Raw genomic sequence first — 27,014 nt, 5'->3', positions numbered from 1 at the left:
TACTGCGTGCGACTACCAGGGCAATGATGATTACTACGGGGAAGAATCTATGGAGGATATCATTGATAAAAAGCTGGACGCCAAGCTGGATAAGGCTCTCTCCTCCGCCCTGCTCCCACTAGCCAAAAAGTTAGAGATGTTGGTCCCTGGTAAGACACTTCCCATTCCTGGTCATGATCCCTCTCGACCCCCCCCGCCTAAGAAAGTGGCCCTTGACCCCTCCTGGCCCCACGCCCACTCCTATGAGAAGATTTACAAGTCCAAGGAGTCTTCTTCTGGTGACACTGCCTTGCCGGCCCGACCCCCTCCCTCCCCCCCTCTGCAAGACACCACCACTGACACTGACACGGGCACTGATTCTTCTGACGCCGCTCCCCGCAAACGCTCCAAGAAACGCAAGCATGCTTCTCCGGCTGGTACCCCTTCGCCCTTTTCTTTTGAACCTACAGAGATTGTGCATCCCAGATCCTCTGACTGGCTCCCTCCCCCGGCTGTAGCCGAATATCTAGAAGCTCACCTCCGGAAAGGTTTCGACAAGGAGGTGAGAGCCCGACTTAGATCTGAGTGCCCCCGTCCCGACCTGGCCCACAAAGTAGCCCTTACGCCCGACATTGACCCTTCTATGACAACTTTCCTGAAAAAGTATAAGAAAGACCCCAAGAAAGGGATTGATCGCGCGCTCAGAGCGTGCCAGGATAAGGTCCTTGACCTTTCAGGGCCGTTAGCAAAAATTCTAGAGCTTGCCCTCCAGGCTCAAGAGACTGGCGATGCTATCCATCCGGAAGTCTTGGCGGGCTGGGCTCAACGCGCCATCTGTATGTTGGGGAACGCCAACTGTGCGTTAGCGGCGGAAAGACGGAAGTCAGTCCTGCTCCGGATTGACCCTCAGTTGGTGGAGCTGGCCTCTTCTGAACCAGGTCCTTTGGCGGAAGGGCAGTTGTTTGGGGACAACTTTGTAAAGGACATTGCCAAGTTCGTTAACACTTTTGCATCTCTTGATAAGTCACAAGCCTCTTTGAAAAGAGTGTTGCACCAGGTCTCCAACAGGGCCGGGCGTGGTAGAGGACGCTCGACCGGCCGCTACTCGAATACCAGTCCTCAGAGAGGCTACGCCCCTAGACGGGGCAGAGGCTACACACAAGAGCCGGACCAGGCCGGTTTCTATCCATCAGGATCACGCGGCTTCCGGGGCCGATATAATCGAGGAGTCAACAGGGGTTACAAAAACTTCGACAATCAGTCCTCTGGTAAGTAAAATGTGTCCTTTGTTTCCTCTGGGAGGAAGGTTGCGTCATTTTGCAATGAACTGGTCAAATCTTACTACAGATGCTTGGGTCCTTCGGACCGTCAAGGGCTACGAGATAGAATTAGTGGAATGCCCCCTACAGCCATTCCCTCCCAGGCCTCTCCTTTTTTCCCTTCTCGAACAGAGTTTTATCGACTCAGAACTGGAGGAGCTTTTGTCGAAAGACGCGATTGCAGTCGGACCCTTCACTCCAGAGGGCTTCTGCAGCAACGTCTTTCTGGTACAAAAGAAGGGTGGCGGTCGACGCCTTGTGTTAAATCTCAGAGACTTCAACCCCTTTGTAACATACCGTCACTTCAAGATGGAGGGCATCCATCTTTTACGAGACCTTCTGTTGGAAAACGACTGGATGGTCAGATTAGATTTAAAGGATGCATACCTGACAGTCCCCATCTGCCCCTCTCATCAGAAATACTTGCAGTTCCCTTGGAAAGGGTGTTGGTATCGTTACAAAGTTCTTCCCTTCGGACTGTCCTCTGCCCCTTGGGTGTTCACCAAGCTTCTCAAACCGGCGATATCTCGTCTTCGAGAGATGGGAGTGCGTCTCATCATTTATTTAGACGACATGCTCATCCTAGCCCAAGATCAGTCCCTTCTCCTCTCCCACTTAGAGTGGACGACGTCCTTACTAGAGAATCTGGGTTTCGTGATCAATACCAAGAAATCGGTGATGATTCCGAATCAACAGATGGAGTTCCTGGGCTCCATGATAGACTCTGTCTCGGCCCAGTTGCTTCTTCCCCTTCCCAAGATCAGGTCAATCAAGAGGGAAATAACTTCCACCTTGGCCAAGGACAGGATATCCTTACGGGTGCTAGCGAGGATCGTGGGCCTTTTGGCTTCGTCGATCCAGGCTATTTTCCCCGGCCCTTTGCATTACAGGGCCCTGCAGAGGCTGAAAATCTTTTACTTACAGAGGAAGTTTCATTACGATCATCTTATCCCTCTTTCCCCCGAGGCGCGAGAGGAACTCCAGTGGTGGCTAGAGCACATGTCGGCCTGGAATGGTCGAGCCATCTTCGGGGCGGCCCCAGATGTGATCATAGAATCGGACGCCAGTCAATGGGGCTGGGGCGCTCGCTGTGGAGATTTTTCCACAGGAGGACGATGGTCAGCAGACGAACTGTCCTTACACATAAATTGTCTGGAATTGTTGGCGGGGTCCTTTGCCATCAGGTCTATCTCACCGCTGAAGAGCAACTGCTGTATCCTCCTTCGGATGGACAATGTCTCAGCGGTGAGATACATCAACAGACTGGGGGGGACGAAGTCCCGGATGCTAGTCCTCATTGCGAAAGAATTCTGGCACTTCTGCCTGGATCGCAAGATCTCCGTAGTGGCGGAGTACCTCCCGGGCAAGTTCAATCAAGTGGCAGATTGGAACTCCCGTTTTCTTCAGGATTTCAGCGACTGGAGGCTTCACCCATCGCTGTTCTCGCAGATCATGACTATGCGAGGCCCCTGTCAGATGGACCTCTTTGCCTCTCGACTCAACTCCCATCTCCCTCTTTTCTACAGCTGGAGACCGGACCCAATGGCGGTGGGGACGGACGCGTTCCTTCACCATTGGGGGCATCGGAGGAATTATGCGTTTCCACCGTTTGCGATGATTCCGAGAGTAGCGGCGCTGGTACGCCGGCAGAGGGCGACGGTAGTGTTGGTGACTCCGTTCTGGTCAACTCAGTCATGGTTTCCCGCACTGCTGGAGTTATCTGTGGATCTCCCCTTCCGGCTCCCAGTCTTCCCGACGCTTCTGCAGGACCCAGTGGGTGCATGCCACCCCTTGGTCCTGCAGAACCAGTTGACCTTAATGGTGTGGACGCTCTCGGGCGACATGAACGCCTTGCGGGCCTTTCACGAGAGGCTTCCAGCTTTATGCAGCAAGCGTGGGCTCCTTCCACCCGGAAACGATACTCTGCATCTTGGAAGAAGTGGGTGGGTTGGTGCCTTTCAAAACAGGTGGATCCCGTGGGATCAAATGTAACTGAGGTGCTAAATTTTTTATCCCTACAGGCGACCGCTGGTCTGGCTTACCGGTCGGTTAATAACTTCAGGTCTGCAATTTCTGCAGGTCACGACCACATAGATGGTAAGCCTGTGGGGATGCATCCCCTGGTTTGTACATTGCTTAAAGGTGTGCGGGTGGCCAACCCTCCTCGGCCCAGGTATTCCACAATGTGGGATGTTAATAAGGTGCTTAATTTGTTGGAATCCTGGCCCGATAATGGTGATTTGTCATTGAAGCAGCTCTCCGCCAAGCTCACTATGCTATTGTGCCTCATCTCATGCCGCAGGGTTTCAGATGTTAGGGCATTGGATCTAGCTGGTAGAATGTTTTCTCCTCAGGGTGTTTCATTTGTTATCTCACGACGGACTAAGACCATGTCTCGTTCAGTTGAGTATCCTGCTTTTCCGCATAACCGCAAATTGTGTGTGTTGCAATGTCTTAAATGTTATGAAGAATGTACTATTGCTCACAGGCTTGATCCTTTAGGTCAACTGTTGATCAGTGTTCGAAAACCCTTCAAGCCGGTCGCGGCTGCTACTTTAGCCAGGTGGGTTCGCTGGATCATGTCTGAGGCAGGCATTGATGTCTCTGCTTATGGGGCTCATTCAGCGAGAGGTGCGATGGCTTCCAAAGCCTATTTACTGGGTTCCCGATTGGAGGATATCCTCAAAGCAGCTGATTGGTCTTCGGATTCAATGTTTAAAGTGTTTTACTATAAACCTATTCCTCACGTTTCTGATGCTGTGATTGATGAGCTTACTTGATGAGCTTTGAACCAGCATAATCAGAAGCCTCCGGTCCTGCCATAGAATACAAAATTTTCTAGCTTTCGCGACAAGAATTTTAGATTCTATTAAGGACACGGAGGCGAGGATTATCCCACCCGTTGGGACAGTTTGATCACTGTAAAGTTGTTTTGCTATAATGTTGTTTAACAACTTTGTACCCACCCTGTGAGAAATGCAGTTGGTGAGCTTCTTTTCTCAGACTTCCTTTTTCTGTTTCAGGAAATGACTCTAGCAAGAGTTGATTGCCTTCTTTGGATGGTGCTGCCCTGCCTTCCTGTTGGAAGAGGATTCCCCGTGGTTATGGATCTTCTCTGTTGAGAACCCCCTTTGGAACTGTTCTCTCCGTTGAGAGTTAAGACTGTGTTTCACTTCATACAGACTGTTTGCGCAAAGAAAGAGGAGGCCAGATTAGTGTCTCTATTCCTTATATGCTTATGATTGCTGTGATTGGCTAATGTTACTGGAGGCGTGGTTCAAAGCCTCATGGGAAATGTTGTTTTTCTTTACTGTTATTGTAATTTCATTGGCTGCTGTTTGTGCAGTAAAGAAATAGAGAAAGCATAATCCTCGCCTCCGTGTCCTTAATAGAATCTAAAATTCTTGTCGCGAAAGCTAGAAAATTTTGTATTCTCCGTGATAGTTCAAAACTGATGTCAAACGAAGTAGCCTTGCATTTGGGAGGTTTCCCTACCTGATTAATATTTTTTTTAATATTTTTTTTGAACTTTCAACGTAAATGTGAAATGATACAATGTCTGCATACTTCAAACCACTTTGCCAATAACCTCAAGCGTTCCACTTATTTTCCCCCTGGAAGACCCTCAATTATGAAATGCCAGAGACAAAAAAATCAATAACCCCTGGACTATACAAAAAACACGTTTCTTTTTACAATCCATATATGTGGCCATTTTTAACTTGTTTGCTGCCTGCCTATGGCACTTCAGTGAAAATGTGAATTATTTGATAAGAGCACCGCCTCGATTTCACTACCTCCTATAGTTGAAAATGAATGAAACCTAGAGGATATAATAAAAGGATGGAATCATAGTCCAGAATAAATCAGAGAACATTCCCAAGGCCAGAGTGATAACTCATTATTTCACGACAGACCAAGGTTTGAAACTAAAAGAAACACAGCCACTGTTTTTTGGTGTGCTCGAGGCTTTTTGTGAACCCATTACAGATCTTTTTCAGCCCACTATGGCAAAAGCACTTAGGAGCTGAGGCAGCCATGTCTCCTGGGCCTTTAGTGATGAACGAATAGATTGCTACTACTTTAAGACAGATGGAGATGTATACATCATAGAACCCTTTTTGGTGTATCATCTTTTTTAAAGACTCCATGAACCATAATGCACTTGGTTGTTTTGCCAGTATTTCTCTTTTCAGCCTTGGGAGGAATCCACGAAGCTTCCCTTCCGCAGAGCTTCCTTGAAATATAGGCCAGAGGATTTTCCTTCTAACATTCCAGAGTCAATGCAAACAGAACACCCCTTCGCCTCACGATGAGTGGCATAGACCTGTGGAGTGCCAAAGGCACACAAACGCCTGACAAGCTTAAGCCAGTCTGATTGGAATGCGCCAAATTGTTCAACCCTGATTCAGACTTGCTTGAAAGAGCTGCCAAGATGAGCCGCCCTACAACAAATTGAAAAGCTGCCTTGACTGGACCTTCATAGACTGCTGACACTTACACCAAGACTATGGTCTGCCAGTCCTCTCAAAGCTGGGGCCAAGCTTGAACTTTTGATACCAAGCTGTTGTTTTCAGCCTGCCTGCTGGTTGGAAATAGTGGCTTAGAAGAACCACCAGGAAACCCTAGCGACTGCAATCGCTGCACAGAACGCCGTCAAGAATTTTAGAACATTTGACAGAAACCGTGGATGCCTACAGACACTACAACTAACGGACCTTCCCCCAGAAGGGACGTTCAGCATGGGACAATGCCTCCACCCCATGCACTTGTAAGTCATTCTTTATAAACATCGCAACCGTAATGATACCTTCAGCACCCCATCATCTCCATCTGTCGTGGTCCAGCATGGGTCCCACCAGTCTTGCACCAATATTCCTGGAAAGTAACCCAGAGCTAAACTATGATTTCCCTGACAATACCAGATTGTGTAGAAATCCACCAACAGGCTTACGCTTGCACTCCAGATTCCTGTTTCATGAGCACAGAGAGTGACATCCACTTGGTGACTTTTGCAAACTTTGGCTTAGATTACAAAACGTTTTGGGAATAGTGCCAGTCCACACCTCTGCCATCTTCCATAGGGACTACCATCCAATCCAGAATAATTGACCCCATTGGAAGAAATAGGTATTCCCAAAATCCAGGGGATATCAGACTTAAGAGGAAGATGGTCAGCCAGTTTCCCAGAAATCACAACGTCGTTGGATTATTTTGACCAGGAGCAGAAGTTTTGAAAATCCAACTTTAAGTTTTGGTGTCAAGGCTCAAAACAAAGAGACTAGCCTAGTGTTCCAGTAAGCCAGAGGCGCTAAGGAATTTCAGCTGCAACCACTTAGATCCAGAGATTTTGACACATGTACCTCTGCGGATATCAGACCTCAACTACAAGGAATGGAGAATTCATAGAATCCCTTAAAACAGTGGGTTTCAACTGCATAGAACTTGGATAATTTGACCTTTACTCAACCTTGATTTGAATTCATTCAGGCACTGGCTTAATTCTTAAAAACTCATCAAAGCTTGCACTCCTTGGGCCAAAACGCGTGTGCCAAAGATTCCCTTCAACTCATCAGTATGGATTGCGTAAAGGTATAAGTTTATCAGAACCGCTCCCCAAGATTTTACTTTAAGAATCTTCATTGGACAATTTTATAATTTTGTTGATGTGTTCGCTGTTCTGAGTAATGTATTCTTTTGTGTTCACATTCAGGAATAGTTTAAACATGGATTAGTGTTGGCTTATTATGTAGTCCCCTTTTACAGATGTTTTCACTGTGTCTTTGTACGGTCTCTGAAACGTTTGTATTTTAGGTCCACAGCTTCTCCTTGATCTTGCTTGATGGTGAGGGAGATATTGGAAGCTTAATATAAATCTTGGGAGAATCTCTTGAAGGAGAGTTCATTTTAATACTTGTTTGCAAGAAGTTTGACCGATCTGCAAGTAGTTTATTCAATTGGTCTAATTAAAAAAGTTCATAAATTGGAACAATGTCTCATACATACCCCATGATTCGTAGACAGTTTCTATTTCGGCTATGGACTATCCAGATTTGGAGCTTGTTGACTGACTAGATTAAATAAGTGCGGCATGAAACATGTTTCCACTACTCGTATGTCTCCCTATAGCTTCTAGTATGAAGGAGAGTTGCAGTCAAGTCTCTCATTATAGTTCCTAAGGCTCAGTATCAGCAATCACCGGAGTTCATGGAAACTAAATTTGGTTCGTTGTTCCAAAACCTTGGAGCACCCTGCCCACCTCCCTTCGGAAAGAACCAACTCTTCTACAAATAAGAAAGTCAACAGAGACATGATGTTAATAACGATATCTGCAAAGTAGTATTTGTTATTTTTGGTGTGCTGACCAATTCTTCTTAGCCATAAGCCATCAGTGTTAGCCCACTCACAATAAGTGGTAAATACCATAACATAACATTTCATGCAAATTTTTTCTCTTGCACCATTACCTGGACCTACCTGTTCCAAGGAAGAGGACTGTATGGGAAGAGTTGCTTGTGTCCCACACCCTGTCTGCAATTATTTTTGTGTAGGATTCGCCTGTTGGCAATGAGTAGAGAGGGCGGTCCTCATCAGGGAAGACAACTGCATCAAGCTCTGGGTAATCCTTCATGGCGGTCAGAAAGTGCTTGGGGAGGGAGCTTGTTGCTGAGTTGGAGATGCACTGTGAGGGCATAAAAAGAGAACCAATTATCCTTAAATACCATACCACGCAGTGCGGTAGGTAGAGTGAATGTTCAAATGTGTTCTGTAGCCAAAGGAAAGAGATCATGTCTTTGGCAACAGCGGTTTTGAAGTATGAGAATGTGAGTGGCCTGTTTGGTGTTCATCTACACTACTAAGTTTTAAACACCATCATGACAAAATGTGGTTAGCCGATTGTCGATTACCACAACATTGTGAAGTTAAGTATGTATGTGTGTGCATATTTACTATTCTAAACTCCATGTCAATGCACCTTGACAATAAGCCTAGCTTCAGAGTATGCAGGTGTTAAGACTAGTAAATCTATACTATCTTGCATAGACTTAATATCACAATATTGCTGAAGTCGATATGCTAGATACAATATCATTGCAACACGATGTTTCGGCACTCAGTATAGTGTGATATACATTCATTATTTGGAACACGTTGTTTTAAACATTCATAAAATGCCACTCAGTGAAAATCCCAGTGTCTAGCTAATTTGCAGCTGAAAGAGTGAATATATTGGCTATCTCATTTCTGGACAAGTATGTGTGTTGACCATATTTTCATCTAGCTAGTCCATCCACTTGCCATTTCCTTCTTCCTTTTATCCTTCCTTCCTTCCCTCCATCCATCCTTCCTGACTCCTTCTTTCTTTCATCGTATCTCGTTCCCATTAATTCTTATTTCTTTCCACGATTCTTTCCCAACTTCTTTTAATTATTTATCCATCTTTTCCTGCTTTAACATTCACACGTTACTTTTCATAATTTTTCTTCCCATCTGTCTTTCCTGTTCTCAACCTAACATTTTCTTACTTCTCTCTCTCTTACCTCTGTCTGTCATTTTCTTTCCTATTTACTTTGTTTCTTTGGACGCGAGTTAGAGTTTAGCTGGCAGTAGCACATCAGCCATGGTGGCAAAGAACATTACATCTGCCACCCTGACGGACTACTACTCGCCTAATGTAGAGATCACTGTTGGCCCAGCAGTTATCTCTGTACCTTCTGAGGAACCACAGTCACACTGGTTCATTTGAAGGTACAAAGTTTTCTGGATGGCTGCAGTCTGCTTTGACGGCCATCCACCAAACTTTTTCTTTTTGCAAAACTAAGCTACCAAAGTGGGAGTTTGTTTTTGAAAAACAAATAAAAGATGCCCCCACACCCAGGGAGTGTTTTTTGCTGGAGGAGGGAGGTCATTATTTTCTTTCCTGTCCGTGACTGCCAGGTTTTTTCCCACACACCCTCAGCTTACCATATTTATTTTTCTTTACAGTGTTATTTGTGACATTTTGCCAGCAGACAAGCGGACAGAGGAGAGCCAAAGAGAAATAGTCAACAATTTAGCGTGACTGAGCTGAGGAGCACCTTGGGCCCAGTGCCCCTCATGTTAGCTGCTTGTGTGTATTTTGGACATCTCTCAAATGGCCATGCATATGTGTGTGTCTCTTAATGTGTGTGTTTTGGTATTCTCTGCTTGTACAGGCACCCATTACAGGCATCTCTTGCCTGGACGGGTACTGGTACGCATGTTTGATATTCTTTTCCTGACCAGGTGTGTGTGGGCTGACCATTTGATGCATGTACCAGTATGTATGTCAAGCATGTACAGGTATGTATGTATCTCTGACTATGATTTTGTTTTGGGATGTCTTAGGTATTTGTTGCTTGTACGTTGTACCGGTATATTGTATCTCATTTGGCAGTGCTTGTGTATGTTTTTGGCATGTCTTGCTTGGGAAGATGTGAATAATTGGTATCTCTTGCCAGGACTGTTGTTTGTTTTTCCTGGAGATTTCTTTCCTGTACAGATAAGCTTTTCTGGTTTCTTTATCAGATCATGTGTGGGTAATTTCTTGATTGTATAGGTGAGTGTGTATGTTGGCCATATCACAAGTAGACATGCTTGTGTTTGGGAGTTTTTGTCATTTGTTGATTGTAATGGTGTGCATGCTTCATATACCTCTCCTGGTCGTGTGTTGAGCATTTCTTACAGCTGTGCATGATGGACATTTCCTAAATGGTCTGCGATTTATTTTATTTTTTTGCTGTACAGGTATAGGTATCTCTTCTCTTACCTTGCCAGGTACATTTGGCGACACTGAGCTGGTGAAACCCTTCAACCTTGAGACTGTGAAGGCCTGAGTGATTCTTGACATTGAATACATACATACAGCAGTAGCGCCCCTGCCGGTTAAACATGGAGATTAGTAAATGGAAAGACATAACTCTTCTCAAAGCTACAGTAGATCACAGTATTGATGAAGCATGCCACTAATGGAGCGGATGAGGTTTATAAAAACAAACAAATAAGGGCTCCTGATATAACTGCTCAAACCCTAATGCTCAATTTGAAGATAAATAGGGCTGTAGGATACCCGCCTTTTGTGTACTTTCCCAAGGAGAGTGTATCCCCTCCCCCGACACAGATGTACCAACCTAAGGGGATCCTATTTGTGTAGGTAGCTCACCCACTAAAGTGCTGATGGCTGTCAATATCTACCTGCAGCACTGGGACTGAACATTACATTTGGGGTGTTTTTCTTTGACCAATATGTAAGACACGAGGACCCTCTAGGACAAGAAGAACCAGAGACATTGAGGTGTCAATATTTTGGCTGCATGAATCTTTGACTGATACCTAAGATGGTATTCCTTCCCAAACGATAACATTGTGCATGAGTAAGGTACCAGTGCATCCCATACTGCAGTCAGCCATTACATGCCATCATTTTGAGGGGAAAGGTCAAGCTCGGGCTCACCATTCATTGGCGAAGATTCCGTACATCGTTCCGCCATTTTCACTGCCCTCCACAAGCACGTAGGCATCTACCAGCTTCTCGAAGCGGCGAGGGTCAGACATGTTGCCGCAGACCAGGCGGGCTTTGAGAAATGTCGTCCAGGAGTCCACAAGGACAGTCTTGGCTCCTTCATCTGCCTGGAAAGAAACATGTAGAACATTGGCCCATATGCAGCTCAAAGAAATCTCACCAGTGGCAGTGTATAATATGATAGTCGTATGCCTGTGTTGAATGTGTTGTTCATGGAGGTTGAGTCCTCTGGTGGCTAGAGTGGACCGGGAAGGGCTAAATTAGTACCTAGCTGTTTACAAGTTGGATAGTTACAACAAAAACTTGCTACTAGTGGTACTAGACATCCGCATAGTTTCCTTTTTAATTACATTAAATTTGGGAAAAATACATGGAAAAATACATGAAACTACTCAAAATCTTAATCTGGTATTTAGCATTATATTCTAGTGGAAGGTGTTGCTTTAAAACTAAAAATAGTGCAAAAAACACAAACGCACGAACAACAGACGGATTGCATTACGTTTGTTTGCATTTTTCTTGAGCTCTGCAATAAGGTTTTTACTTGAACGGACTTGATGTGGCATAGTGGCGTAATTTCTGAAATTTCACATAAAAAATATAACACAAAAGGCCAAAAAGTATGTGAAATTAGGCTGTTGTAATGGAAATTTGCTCAGGCATATGTTCTGCGGTTCTGTTGTCAAGAAATGACATGCCACATTTATTGGGCCTACATAGTGGTGTCAATGAAAACGGGGGTAACTGACAGCAGTTGGGACTAATTTTAGAAAAAGAAGAAAAAGAAAAGGGTGCATCAAACATGCTTGACGTGCAACTGACTCGGCCACAGACCAACACAACCACGGCCCTGTCATGAATCGCAAGAAATCCCACAATTACCCACTTTAGTCACATCTATTTCTATTTCTATTTAGGGGGTTTTATAGAGCGCTTGGTGACGCACAGCGGCGTGTCCCCGCGCTAAGGAGCTAATACCTGCCAGAACTTATAAATACAGAAAAACTACTGTGTGAATAAAGCAGTCTTCAGCTTGGCTCTAAAGATTGTTTCAGAAGGTTCTAATCGCAGCGCCATAGGTAACTTGTTCCATCTGGATGCTGCGAGATGCCTAAAAGATCTTCCACCCATCCGGGCTCTGGACACCTTAGGAATTGCCAGGAGTCCTGAGCCGGAAGATCTCAGAGAGCGAGACGGCTCATAGGGTGTCAGCAATCCTTTCAAAGGGAGCGGAGCTCTCCCGTTGATAATCCGGTGGCACATGCACAGGGCTTTGAATTCCACCCTGCTACGGATCGGGAGCCAGTGCAGAGACCGGAGGGCCGCTGTGGAGCCTGCTCTTCTGGGTAGTCTAAGCACTAGTCTGGCCGCGGCATTCTGGAGAACCTGAAGACGGCTCAAATTCTTCTCCAGAGTTCCCAAGTAGAGGAGATTGCCGTAATCCATCTTAGACGTGACTAGTGCATGCACCAGGGTTTGGCGGGCTCTGATAGGTAAGAATTTTAATACCTTCCTGAGACTTTTGAGGGTCCCAAAGCAGGATCCAACCACCTGATTGATCTGAGGACCAAAGGTAAGGTCAGAATCAAACCAGATGCCCAAGTTCTTTGCTTTCTGGCAAGGGGTGGGTGCTGGACCCAAGCACGACGGCCACCACGCCGACGTCCACGCCGATTGGCCTCCCCCCACCACCAGTACCTCGGTCTTGCCTCCGTTGAGCTTGAGGCAATTGGCGGACATCCAGGCCGCGAGGTCTTGCATGCAAGCTCTGAAGATGTCCGCCGAGAGACCGGGCGCGCGTGATAGGGAGATGACCAACTGCGTGTCGTCGGTATATGACACCATTTGGAGGCCGTAGCTTTCTACCAGCTTTCTGCCTGCATTTACAATTGTAACACGCACATTACACCTCTATAAGGGCAGCTTTACTTTAGTGAGAATTCTAACTGCTTTATTATCATGCATTCGTATCTGGATTAAATGCAAAGTTACTATTTGTCCTATTGTAAACCCCCTTAGCTTACTCCTTCTGCACCTCCGTCTTCCTTTCCTTAATAGTAAATTTCTCGTGAATTGTCTACATTTATTTTATGTTCAATTTTATGTTCAAAATACTTTTATTTAAGTTTACAAAAGGTGAAACAATTAGACAAAAACAGAAAAATGTACAATATGTCAATAAAATTCAATTTTAACAGGTGTTTTATAAAACTACTGACGATCTCAAGGTATTAACACCAAGCAGGGCAGAGAGTGCCTTGTGTGATATTGCTGCATAGAAACATTAACCAGAGTGGATACAGAATTCAGCTGAGCTGTTCTTTGAGACATGTACATTTGAAGTCGGACTTGACCCAGTGCTTTCTCTGCCTACCATCATCTGCTCTGCTTAGAAATCTGTTTGTTGTGTCTGGAAGCATGAGGGAGCCATTCTTTGGAAAAGATGTCTTCCTGGTCATTTCAGTATCCTCGTTCTTTGGACTCTTAGGTCTTTGTTACCAATATTGGTGGTCCAATCGTATTCACTTCTGGACATGAGTATGCATACTGCAAAGGCACGCAACACCCATTGGAATCAAAGGGCTTCAGCCCCCCCGTCGTGTGTGGCAGCCTGGGCTCAGACAGCTCCCAGGCACACACACAGCCACACCCGTGCACTTCACAGGTCTTTAAAAGACCGTGTGCATGTTAAAGAGGCTTTGTTGATGTTTCACCCCTAATAAGAGCCCCTGCAGCGCCACTCCACCTACTGCTTCATGTTACAGCACCCCCTGAAATTTTTTCTTAGCCCCCCCCCCCCCGAAATGTGGCTCTAGTTGCGCCTCTGATACTGCATGACTTCAACGTCTTGCATCACAGGCAGAGAACTCCCAAGAAGGGTCGAGCCTGCTCCCACAAAGGACAAAGCAAACACAAGGAGATAATGGACGGAGCGCTGAAACTTTTCAGGCACTGACCCCCAGTCACAGATCTGGGTTGAATCCATCATCGTTCTTTAGCTCACTTCCTCGCCCCAGTTCAGACCCAGCTATATGCAAATCCGTCGTGATCCTCTGCCTCATGGGAATAGTCCAGCCCGAACTGCCAAGCCAGGTCTTTCCTGGACTGGAAACAAGCATCCTGGGAATGGTTTCAGGGTAACACCCCTCATCAGCCAGGTTAGCTTGAATCCAGTGGTGCAGTGAGCAGAGGACCCATGTCTGGGCATACCCTGCGAATATAGGGCGAACAAAGTAAACACAAGGAGATAATGGACGTAACGCTGAAACATTTCAGACACTCATGCCCAATCACAAAGGACAGGCACCTGGTATACTAGCTCACCACTTTCCTTACTTTGAACAGTTTTAGTAGAACTTTTAACGAGTTCACAAGGTAGAATGGTATGTAATGGAAGACATTCTATCTACGTAAAGTATTGTGCTCATCGGAAAGATACCTTTCATAGATTTGTATCTGACATTTATTCCAACCATTGCCACCTACCCCATATGCAAGTCAGTTGTCCCTACCTTGCACACTCGTCCCAGCCAGGCTTTGAAAGGCGCGCTGTCCAGCCCGGCCGTCTTATTGGCTTCATTGAAAAAGAAATAGATTGCTTCCGTTTCTTTGTTTTTAGCTGGTAAAAGGGCTGCGCTCACAAACTCTGCACCTGAAAAATGAACATAAAGACAACACGTATATATCAGTGGAAACAGTCAAAATATACACAAAGATGATTATTTGGTATTGTAGGCCTGAGGTAAGAGAGACAATGGTGCAACAATTCACACTGTTAGTTAGGTTAGAAAATACTCCAGCACCATCACAGTAATAAAAGTAATCTTAACCCTCGAATATCTGGATTGAGAGTGAAAGTAGAAGAAAGAGGGGAAGATGCACGCAGGTGGGGGACAGTAGGGTTATGTGCCACATAACTTACAAAATACTTTGCTGATTTTAATGTTGTTTCTTGTTCAAATGGATAAAAATAATGGTGCCATAGAATGTGCTTCAAAATTTGCCATAAGTTGCCTTTTCTTGCTGCATAAATAATACAACCTTGCCACATAATTTGGACCTTTTACTAGCTGTGACAATGGCAACAACACTCTACAGAGTGGTCTAGGAGTTATCATGATGACGAAAACATATCTCACAATGAGCTCTGAATTCTTTTAGATCTGTCACAGTTCCCTGTGAAATGTGGATTTTATTATTTGTGCTTTATCCCATAAAAGCATTGAACTACATTACACAACCACATGTGTGTGTGTGTGTGTATATATATATGTATATATATATATATATATATATATATATATATATATATATATATATATATATATATATATCCCACCCCCTACATACACACAATTAAGCCATTTATTATTGGAAGTATAAGTTTGGAAGGTAAATATCTGCAAAGAGGGCCACCAAGTGTTGTTGATGGGGAATCACAGACCGCATTGACTGCCCGGACCCGGCGTTCTACCCTTGGTACACTGGTGCAGGGCTCATGAGGGGACACAGGACAGCGACCGTCGAACTTTTCACCCGCCAAGGCTTGTGCCGCTCTCCACCTACCTGCCACCAGCAAGACCCACAGTTAGCCCCACTCCCCCACGCCATCGACCCAGTGTAGCAGGAACCATGCACTCTGGGAGTTGAAGTCCAGAAACTAGGATGGACTCCAGCGCGATGTGCCGACTGCATCAGGGGGAGGAGCGTCAGGCGCTGGACATTTACAGGGGCAGGAGGGAACATTTGGGATCGTCATTTGCTGCAATGCTGGGCGCTGAGGAAGGCTGAAACCAGCCGAAATGCATTCGCCGCCATTGTTGGGGAGGAAAATAAACGTGTTTGCTGACCTGTCAATCCCCTTGGCTCTCCGCGTTCTTCTTTGGAGGGATGGTGTTGGAATATTTTGCTGTGTTGCCAGTTTACACAGAACGGAAGGCCCCCTGCGTCAAAAGCTGTCGGAGCACACACTGGCCATTAGCTGCTTGCAGCTACAAACTGCATCGAGGGATCGATAGCCTCCGAGAGCTGCCAGAGGACCTGGACGAGTGCTGGGGTTACACGAGGTATTCCACCTCGAAGGGAATCACAGACCGCATTGACTGCCCGGACCCGGCGTTCTACCCTTGGTACACTGGTGCAGGGCTCATGAGGGGACACAGGACAGCGACCGTCGAACTTTTCACCCGCCAAGGCTTGTGCCGCTCTCCACCTACCTGCCACCAGCAAGACCCACAGTTAGCCCCACTCCCCCACGCCATCGACCCAGTGTAGCAGGAACCATGCACTCTGGGAGTTGAAGTCCAGAAACTAGGATGGACTCCAGCGCGATGTGCCGACTGCATCAGGGGGAGGAGCGTCAGGCGCTGGACATTTACAGGGGCAGGAGGGAACATTTGGGATCGTCATTTGCTGCAATGCTGGGCGCTGAGGAAGGCTGAAACCAGCCGAAATGCATTCGCCGCCATTGTTGGGGAGGAAAATAAACGTGTTTGCTGACCTGTCAATCCCCTTGGCTCTCCGCGTTCTTCTTTGGAGGGATGGTGTTGGAATATTTTGCTGTGTTGCCAGTTTACACAGAACGGAAGGCCCCCTGCGTCAAAAGCTGTCGGAGCACACACTGGCCATTAGCTGCTTGCAGCTACAAACTGCATCGAGGGATCGATAGCCTCCGAGAGCTGCCAAAGGACCTGGACGAGTGCTGGGGTTACACGAGGTATTCCACCTCGAAGGGAATCACAGACCGCATTGACTGCCCGGACCCGGCGTTCTACCCTTGGTACACTGGTGCAGGGCTCATGAGGGGACACAGGACAGCGACCGTCAAACTTTTCACCCGCCAAGGCTTGTGCCGCTCTCCACCTACCTGCCACCAGCAAGACCCACAGTTAGCCCCACTCCCCCACGCCATCGACCCAGTGTAGCAGAAACCATGCACTCTGGGAGTTGAAGTCCAGAAACTAGGATGGACTCCAGCGCGATGTGCCGACTGCATCAGGGGGAGGAGCGTCAGGCGCTGGACATTTACAGGGGCAGGAGGGAACATTTGGGATCGTCATTTGCTGCAATGCTGGGCGCTGAGGAAGGCTGAAACCAGCCGAAATGCATTCGCCGCCATTGTTGGGGAGGAAAATAAACGTGTTTGCTGACCTGTCAATCCCCTTGGCTCTCCGCGTTCTTCTTTGGAGGGATGGTGTTGGAATATTTTGCTGTGTTGCCAGTTTACACAGAACGGAAGGCCCCCTGCGTCAAAAGCTGTCGGAGCACACACTGGCCATTAGCTGCTTGCAGCTACAAACTGCATCGAGGGATCGATAGCCTCCGAGAGCTGCCAGAGGACCTGGACGAGTGCTGGGGTTACACGAGGTATTCCACCTCGAAGGGAATCACAGACCGCATTGACTGCCCGGACCCGGCGTTCTACCCTTGGTACACTGGTGCAGGGCTCATGAGGGGACACAGGACAGCGACCGTCGAACTTTTCACCCGCCAAGGCTTGTGCCGCTCTCCACCTACCTGCCACCAGCAAGACCCACAGTTAGCCCCACTCCCCCACGCCATCGACCCAGTGTAGCAGGAACCATGCACTCTGGGAGTTGAAGTCCAGAAACTAGGATGGACTCCAGCGCGATGTGCCGACTGCATCAGGGGGAGGAGCGTCAGGCGCTGGACATTTACAGGGGCAGGAGGGAACATTTGGGATCGTCATTTGCTGCAATGCTGGGCGCTGAGGAAGGCTGAAACCAGCCGAAATGCATTCGCCGCCATTGTTGGGGAGGAAAATAAACGTGTTTGCTGACCTGTCAATCCCCTTGGCTCTCCGCGTTCTTCTTTGGAGGGATGGTGTTGGAATATTTTGCTGTGTTGCCAGTTTACACAGAACGGAAGGCCCCCTGCGTCAAAAGCTGTCGGAGCACACACTGGCCATTAGCTGCTTGCAGCTACAAACTGCATCGAGGGATCGATAGCCTCCGAGAGCTGCCAGAGGACCTGGACGAGTGCTGGGGTTACACGAGGTATTCCACCTCGAAGGGAATCACAGACCGCATTGACTGCCCGGACCCGGCGTTCTACCCTTGGTACACTGGTGCAGGGCTCATGAGGGGACACAGGACAGCGACCGTCGAACTTTTCACCCGCCAAGGCTTGTGCCGCTCTCCACCTACCTGCCACCAGCAAGACCCACAGTTAGCCCCACTCCCCCACGCCATCGACCCAGTGTAGCAGGAACCATGCACTCTGGGAGTTGAAGTCCAGAAACTAGGATGGACTCCAGCGCGATGTGCCGACTGCATCAGGGGGAGGAGCGTCAGGCGCTGGACATTTACAGGGGCAGGAGGGAACATTTGGGATCGTCATTTGCTGCAATGCTGGGCGCTGAGGAAGGCTGAAACCAGCCGAAATGCATTCGCCGCCATTGTTGGGGAGGAAAATAAACGTGTTTGCTGACCTGTCAATCCCCTTGGCTCTCCGCGTTCTTCTTTGGAGGGATGGTGTTGGAATATTTTGCTGTGTTGCCAGTTTACACAGAACGGAAGGCCCCCTGCGTCAAAAGCTGTCGGAGCACACACTGGCCATTAGCTGCTTGCAGCTACAAACTGCATCGAGGGATCGATAGCCTCCGAGAGCTGCCAGAGGACCTGGACGAGTGCTGGGGTTACACGAGGTATTCCACCTCGAAGGGAATCACAGACCGCATTGACTGCCCGGACCCGGCGTTCTACCCTTGGTACACTGGTGCAGGGCTCATGAGGGGACACAGGACAGCGACCGTCGAACTTTTCACCCGCCAAGGCTTGTGCCGCTCTCCACCTACCTGCCACCAGCAAGACCCACAGTTAGCCCCACTCCCCCACGCCATCGACCCAGTGTAGCAGGAACCATGCACTCTGGGAGTTGAAGTCCAGAAACTAGGATGGACTCCAGCGCGATGTGCCGACTGCATCAGGGGGAGGAGCGTCAGGCGCTGGACATTTACAGGGGCAGGAGGGAACATTTGGGATCGTCATTTGCTGCAATGCTGGGCGCTGAGGAAGGCTGAAACCAGCCGAAATGCATTCGCCGCCATTGTTGGGGAGGAAAATAAACGTGTTTGCTGACCTGTCAATCCCCTTGGCTCTCCGCGTTCTTCTTTGGAGGGATGGTGTTGGAATATTTTGCTGTGTTGCCAGTTTACACAGAACGGAAGGCCCCCTGCGTCAAAAGCTGTCGGAGCACACACTGGCCATTAGCTGCTTGCAGCTACAAACTGCATCGAGGGATCGATAGCCTCCGAGAGCTGCCAGAGGACCTGGACGAGTGCTGGGGTTACACGAGGTATTCCACCTCGAAGGGAATCACAGACCGCATTGACTGCCCGGACCCGGCGTTCTACCCTTGGTACACTGGTGCAGGGCTCATGAGGGGACACAGGACAGCGACCGTCGAACTTTTCACCCGCCAAGGCTTGTGCCGCTCTCCACCTACCTGCCACCAGCAAGACCCACAGTTAGCCCCACTCCCCCACGCCATCGACCCAGTGTAGCAGGAACCATGCACTCTGGGAGTTGAAGTCCAGAAACTAGGATGGACTCCAGCGCGATGTGCCGACTGCATCAGGGGGAGGAGCGTCAGGCGCTGGACATTTACAGGGGCAGGAGGGAACATTTGGGATCGTCATTTGCTGCAATGCTGGGCGCTGAGGAAGGCTGAAACCAGCCGAAATGCATTCGCCGCCATTGTTGGGGAGGAAAATAAACGTGTTTGCTGACCTGTCAATCCCCTTGGCTCTCCGCGTTCTTCTTTGGAGGGATGGTGTTGGAATATTTTGCTGTGTTGCCAGTTTACACAGAACGGAAGGCCCCCTGCGTCAAAAGCTGTCGGAGCACACACTGGCCATTAGCTGCTTGCAGCTACAAACTGCATCGAGGGATCGATAGCCTCCGAGAGCTGCCAGAGGACCTGGACGAGTGCTGGGGTTACACGAGGTATTCCACCTCGAAGGGAATCACAGACCGCATTGACTGCCCGGACCCGGCGTTCTACCCTTGGTACACTGGTGCAGGGCTCATGAGGGGACACAGGACAGCGACCGTCGAACTTTTCACCCGCCAAGGCTTGTGCCGCTCTCCACCTACCTGCCACCAGCAAGACCCACAGTTAGCCCCACTCCCCCACGCCATCGACCCAGTGTAGCAGGAACCATGCACTCTGGGAGTTGAAGTCCAGAAACTAGGATGGACTCCAGCGCGATGTGCCGACTGCATCAGGGGGAGGAGCGTCAGGCGCTGGACATTTACAGGGGCAGGAGGGAACATTTGGGATCGTCATTTGCTGCAATGCTGGGCGCTGAGGAAGGCTGAAACCAGCCGAAATGCATTCGCCGCCATTGTTGGGGAGGAAAATAAACGTGTTTGCTGACCTGTCAATCCCCTTGGCTCTCCGCGTTCTTCTTTGGAGGGATGGTGTTGGAATATTTTGCTGTGTTGCCAGTTTACACAGAACGGAAGGCCCCCTGCGTCAAAAGCTGTCGGAGCACACACTGGCCATTAGCTGCTTGCAGCTACAAACTGCATCGAGGGATCGATAGCCTCCGAGAGCTGCCAGAGGACCTGGACGAGTGCTGGGGTTACACGAGGTATTCCACCTCGAAGGGAATCACAGACCGCATTGACTGCCCGGACCCGGCGTTCTACCCTTGGTACACTGGTGCAGGGCTCATGAGGGGACACAGGACAGCGACCGTCGAACTTTTCACCCGCCAAGGCTTGTGCCGCTCTCCACCTACCTGCCACCAGCAAGACCCACAGTTAGCCCCACTCCCCCACGCCATCGACCCAGTGTAGCAGGAACCATGCACTCTGGGAGTTGAAGTCCAGAAACTAGGATGGACTCCAGCGCGATGTGCCGACTGCATCAGGGGGAGGAGCGTCAGGCGCTGGACATTTACAGGGGCAGGAGGGAACATTTGGGATCGTCATTTGCTGCAATGCTGGGCGCTGAGGAAGGCTGAAACCAGCCGAAATGCATTCGCCGCCATTGTTGGGGAGGAAAATAAACGTGTTTGCTGACCTGTCAATCCCCTTGGCTCTCCGCGTTCTTCTTTGGAGGGATGGTGTTGGAATATTTTGCTGTGTTGCCAGTTTACACAGAACGGAAGGCCCCCTGCGTCAAAAGCTGTCGGAGCACACACTGGCCATTAGCTGCTTGCAGCTACAAACTGCATCGAGGGATCGATAGCCTCCGAGAGCTGCCAGAGGACCTGGACGAGTGCTGGGGTTACACGAGGTATTCCACCTCGAAGGGAATCACAGACCGCATTGACTGCCCGGACCCGGCGTTCTACCCTTGGTACACTGGTGCAGGGCTCATGAGGGGACACAGGACAGCGACCGTCGAACTTTTCACCCGCCAAGGCTTGTGCCGCTCTCCACCTACCTGCCACCAGCAAGACCCACAGTTAGCCCCACTCCCCCACGCCATCGACCCAGTGTAGCAGGAACCATGCACTCTGGGAGTTGAAGTCCAGAAACTAGGATGGACTCCAGCGCGATGTGCCGACTGCATCAGGGGGAGGAGCGTCAGGCGCTGGACATTTACAGGGGCAGGAGGGAACATTTGGGATCGTCATTTGCTGCAATGCTGGGCGCTGAGGAAGGCTGAAACCAGCCGAAATGCATTCGCCGCCATTGTTGGGGAGGAAAATAAACGTGTTTGCTGACCTGTCAATCCCCTTGGCTCTCCGCGTTCTTCTTTGGAGGGATGGTGTTGGAATATTTTGCTGTGTTGCCAGTTTACACAGAACGGAAGGCCCCCTGCGTCAAAAGCTGTCGGAGCACACACTGGCCATTAGCTGCTTGCAGCTACAAACTGCATCGAGGGATCGATAGCCTCCGAGAGCTGCCAGAGGACCTGGACGAGTGCTGGGGTTACACGAGGTATTCCACCTCGAAGGGAATCACAGACCGCATTGACTGCCCGGACCCGGCGTTCTACCCTTGGTACACTGGTGCAGGGCTCATGAGGGGACACAGGACAGCGACCGTCGAACTTTTCACCCGCCAAGGCTTGTGCCGCTCTCCACCTACCTGCCACCAGCAAGACCCACAGTTAGCCCCACTCCCCCACGCCATCGACCCAGTGTAGCAGGAACCATGCACTCTGGGAGTTGAAGTCCAGAAACTAGGATGGACTCCAGCGCGATGTGCCGACTGCATCAGGGGGAGGAGCGTCAGGCGCTGGACATTTACAGGGGCAGGAGGGAACATTTGGGATCGTCATTTGCTGCAATGCTGGGCGCTGAGGAAGGCTGAAACCAGCCGAAATGCATTCGCCGCCATTGTTGGGGAGGAAAATAAACGTGTTTGCTGACCTGTCAATCCCCTTGGCTCTCCGCGTTCTTCTTTGGAGGGATGGTGTTGGAATATTTTGCTGTGTTGCCAGTTTACACAGAACGGAAGGCCCCCTGCGTCAAAAGCTGTCGGAGCACACACTGGCCATTAGCTGCTTGCAGCTACAAACTGCATCGAGGGATCGATAGCCTCCGAGAGCTGCCAGAGGACCTGGACGAGTGCTGGGGTTACACGAGGTATTCCACCTCGAAGGGAATCACAGACCGCATTGACTGCCCGGACCCGGCGTTCTACCCTTGGTACACTGGTGCAGGGCTCATGAGGGGACACAGGACAGCGACCGTCGAACTTTTCACCCGCCAAGGCTTGTGCCGCTCTCCACCTACCTGCCACCAGCAAGACCCACAGTTAGCCCCACTCCCCCACGCCATCGACCCAGTGTAGCAGGAACCATGCACTCTGGGAGTTGAAGTCCAGAAACTAGGATGGACTCCAGCGCGATGTGCCGACTGCATCAGGGGGAGGAGCGTCAGGCGCTGGACATTTACAGGGGCAGGAGGGAACATTTGGGATCGTCATTTGCTGCAATGCTGGGCGCTGAGGAAGGCTGAAACCAGCCGAAATGCATTCGCCGCCATTGTTGGGGAGGAAAATAAACGTGTTTGCTGACCTGTCAATCCCCTTGGCTCTCCGCGTTCTTCTTTGGAGGGATGGTGTTGGAATATTTTGCTGTGTTGCCAGTTTACACAGAACAGAAGGCCCCCTGCGTCAAAAGCTGTCGGAGCACACACTGGCCATTAGCTGCTTGCAGCTACAAACTGCATCGAGGGATCGATAGCCTCCGAGAGCTGCCAGAGGACCTGGACGAGTGCTGGGGTTACACGAGGTATTCCACCTCGAAGGGAATCACAGACCGCATTGACTGCCCGGACCCGGCGTTCTACCCTTGGTACACTGGTGCAGGGCTCATGAGGGGACACAGGACAGCGACCGTCGAACATTTCACCCGCCAAGGCTTGTGCCGCTCTCCACCTACCTGCCACCAGCAAGACCCACAGTTAGCCCCACTCCCCCACGCCATCGACCCAGTGTAGCAGGAACCATGCACTCTGGGAGTTGAAGTCCAGAAACTAGGATGGACTCCAGCGCGATGTGCCGACTGCATCAGGGGGAGGAGCGTCAGGCGCTGGACATTTACAGGGGCACGAGGGAACATTTGGGATCGTCATTTGCTGCAATGCTGGGCGCTGAGGAAGGCTGAAACCAGCCGAAATGCATTCGCCGCCATTGTTGGGGAGGAAAATAAACGTGTTTGCTGACCTGTCAATCCCCTTGGCTCTCCGCGTTCTTCTTTGGAGGGATGGTGTTGGAATATATATATATATATATATTTATATCCCACCCCCTACATACACACAATTAAGCCATTTATTATTGGAAGTATAAGTTTGGAAGGTAAATATCTGCAAAGAGGGCCACCAAGTGTTGTTGATGGTGGTCAACTTTGCAAAAATCACACACTTTCTGTGCAGCCCAGAGACAATACACAGGACACAGGAAAAGCATCTTTCTAGAATATATGATCTTATAGTAATGTGAAGGTTGTAGCCGATTAGGTATATATTTTGAAGTGTTTAACTTAGGGAAGTAGAGCATGTAGACTTCTCCCTCCTTAATCAATACATTCTCAGAACTCTGTCCGGGTAGAGATGTGTTTCCATATACTTCCCTATTAGTCACACGGTCGAACCTAGCTTGGCGCTTAAGGCATGTCTCTGTTTCATAGTGCTCAATTATTTATTAGCATCGTCATCACACTGGGCCCTTCTTTTCCCTGCCCTTTCCTTAACTTTGAGTGTGAGACCATTTTAGCCAACCTTGTTACAATTACATTCCCCTTGAGGGACTGTACATATAAAGCCAACCACTCTCCCAGAATTCCCTGTACATTTAAGGCTACCCACTCTCCCAGAATTTCCTGTACATATAGGGCCACCCACTCTCTCTCAAAATTTCCTGTACATATAAGGCCACTCACTCTCCCAGAATTCCCTTTACATTTAAGGCCACCTACTTTGACAGAATTCCCTGTAAAGTCTAACCAAACAGAAGAGAGTCAGAAAAACGTCCATGAAGGAAGAGTTGAACTAGTTTAATAAAAATGACCAAAAGTTAATCAGGTCAGTACCTCTTTGTACCTCTTACCCATCCATCCCTGTCCTTAATTATGAGAAATTACAAAGCAGTGCTAACAGAATTTGACCAAATATTTCTAGAGATTACACTGCCACCAATAGAATTTACTAAGCAAGTGAGATCTGGGGGTAAATGGTGGAATAAATCACATACGGCACAAAATAAAATTTTAAGGCAGATTTTGAAAGTCCCTCAGGGGACTCCCGCTTACACTGCACATGAAGAACTAGGGACCAAGTATATAACTGACCTAGTTGTGGTTAAGCCTTTGTTGTGTTGGGTGAATGTCTGATCCAATGAGCCGGCATATTCTAATAGAGCGGTAATTTTGGATTGCCTCTCACTTGACCAAGCTTTTAAAATCCCTTGGTTAAGGTATGTAAAGGAAACTTTTTCGACCCTGTGGAGCGCAAACATTTTAATGAAATATAACACAACAAAGCAACAGGACAAAAAATTGATCAAAGACTTGGTCTGAAAAAAATCCATTGCAAACTGTGGTCTCCACAGGACACTCTACATTTTGCATTCTTATGTAAATATTTTACCTAGTCTAGGCGATTGTATCTTAAGCCTTATTTGAAAGAATTGGGATTCAGGCATGCTCGTATAGCCTTCTTACATTTGCAACTTTTGCCTAATGTTCACACACTTTTTGTTGTCACAAATTTTTTAAGAGCAGAATTAAGATCAAGAAATTCGAGACATGATTGGTGTATACAGGGACCCCTGCGATTTGTACAAGTGATTATATATTGTTTTAATGGATTTGTTACAGATTTTTTATCTTTGTATCTTTTATGGCTGTGATTACAGCTGAATAAAGTTTATTATTATTATTACCTAGCAACAGAGATGACTGACAAGCCAACTGTAGCCTAGCTGCCTTGGCAAAATCCACTGTGGTTATCTCCACACAAAGCTCCTCCCAAAACTGCCATGTTATACAGAATTGATCATTTCACAGCCCCACCAATCAGTGTTAAAGACCTATTTTGATGTGAGTGTCAATAGCCCTACAGTTGATACCACATCTGATCTGTGCAAAGACCAAGGGTCACCTCTAGGAGACTGCCTGGTAGAAGGATTACACAATTCGTTTGTCGCATACATGACATGAAAAAAAAAATGTGACCTGCCACAAGTTATTGGTGCCCTAAAATGCACATCTTTAAAGTACAGGATAAACAGAAGACAAAGAAGTGAGCACCAAAGCATTTGAAAGGAGCGCAAGTGGAATAGAATCGAGTAGTGTGCCCGCTGCCCCACTCCAGTGGTTTAGAAGGGAAATGAGTGATCAACATACCTTTGGAACAACTCTTTAACTCACAATAGAGACATAAAAATAGGCCAAGTAGCCCTGGAGAATGTTGGATGAAAAGGACTTTGCTTACAGATGCATGAAGTCAAAGTGGAAGGGTACCCTGACCACTACGATGCAAATAGTAGACCAACAATCCCAGGGCATGCACTCAGAGCTAACAGATTTGGACTGACCAGACACAGTCAAGGCAAGGATGGTCTCAACTCAAGATTACAAGGCGCTGAGGACAAGGGTGAAAAAAAGCAAAAACTCACACTTATGTTGGCAGAACAAGCAAACGGATATCCCTGATGGGCCAAGATTGATCCGACCAAAGAAGTCTGAACCTGGAAGAGTATATATATTCACGCCCTAATGTCCTCATTTGAAAATCTTAGACAAGGGAAAGGTTACATGAACCTATAGGGAATAGATAGACAATTAAAAATAACTTGTATACCAGGTTGTGGGCTGTGGGCGACCCCCTGGGTTTGTGAGAAGAGCAATGGCAGTAGAGAACGGAATGGAATTAACTTGCTGTATGTAGCATCTGTCGGACTCCAAGGATCCAAGGGTCATGACCAGCCATATCTGCCGGAGCAAAACAGGATTTGAAGGAACTCAGCAAAAGGATTACCCACTCAGATATAGAACTAGCCGGTGGAACCTCTGGGACTAGTAATGTAAAGTAATACCCTTAGCTGATAACCCACTCCCTAAATGGAAAGGCACTTGAAAGTTTGTGACAGATACTGGGTCAGAATGAGGGATGCATGTGGCGTAAAGGTCTAAGTATGGTAAATGAAGTCTTAACTTGTGACACTCTGCAGATAGGGAACAGTTGACATCTTGACACCCTCAAATAATTAGGACAGGATCCAGTAGAAGCCTATTTGTGCTTTGTTGGGTGCAAACGTAGCTCCAGGAATATAGAAATACCTGCTGACATTAGGATGAACCAATCCAACCAAAAACCATAAATACCCCCATTCCAAACCCCTGGAAAACAGGTGGATGGGCACTGATTCAAGAGAACAGGAACTGACATGCAAAGTACCCACACCCTGAGACTACCACTCTTGGAAGTCTGGAGTGGCCAATCATCACAAGGCGGCATTAAGAGCAGCATTCCTCTACATCCACATGAGTGATGCAGCACATTAGAGTTAGATGGGCAAGCAGGGTAGACCCGCACAGGTGGATCCTGAACATAAGCCTTTCTTTGACCTCCATCCAAATGGTTTGACCTGCCGATATTTATCTGGGAAATATTGTAATGGTGTCATGTTTGCAACCTAACTCGCTAGTGAAACACAAAGAAATTGGCGATGGAACCTAGAAGCATG

At 48.3% G+C, this 27,014-nt stretch overlaps 1 protein-coding gene across 2 annotated transcripts in view; it reads right to left on the bottom strand.

Moving 5' to 3' along the window:
• Positions 1–27,014, bottom strand: part of LOC147673720 (semaphorin-7A-like) — a 236,386-nt gene that overhangs the window by 53,413 nt on the left and 155,959 nt on the right. For both annotated transcript variants that reach the window (XM_086947636.1, XM_086947637.1), the window contains exons 7-10: positions 14,352–14,491; positions 10,771–10,946; positions 10,087–10,195; positions 7,776–7,980 (exon numbers count right to left, since the gene is read on the bottom strand). In XM_086947636.1, the coding sequence (XP_086803762.1) occupies positions 7,776–7,980; positions 10,087–10,195; positions 10,771–10,946; positions 14,352–14,491 (630 nt within the window). The remainder of the gene's footprint in view (positions 1–7,775; positions 7,981–10,086; positions 10,196–10,770; positions 10,947–14,351; positions 14,492–27,014) is intronic.

The sequence above is a fragment of the Lissotriton vulgaris genome, chromosome 12 (assembly GCF_964263255.1).
Source record: "Lissotriton vulgaris chromosome 12, aLisVul1.2, whole genome shotgun sequence".
Taxonomy (NCBI): Eukaryota; Metazoa; Chordata; class Amphibia; order Caudata; family Salamandridae; genus Lissotriton; species Lissotriton vulgaris.
This window is presented reverse-complemented; position numbering and strand designations above follow the sequence as displayed.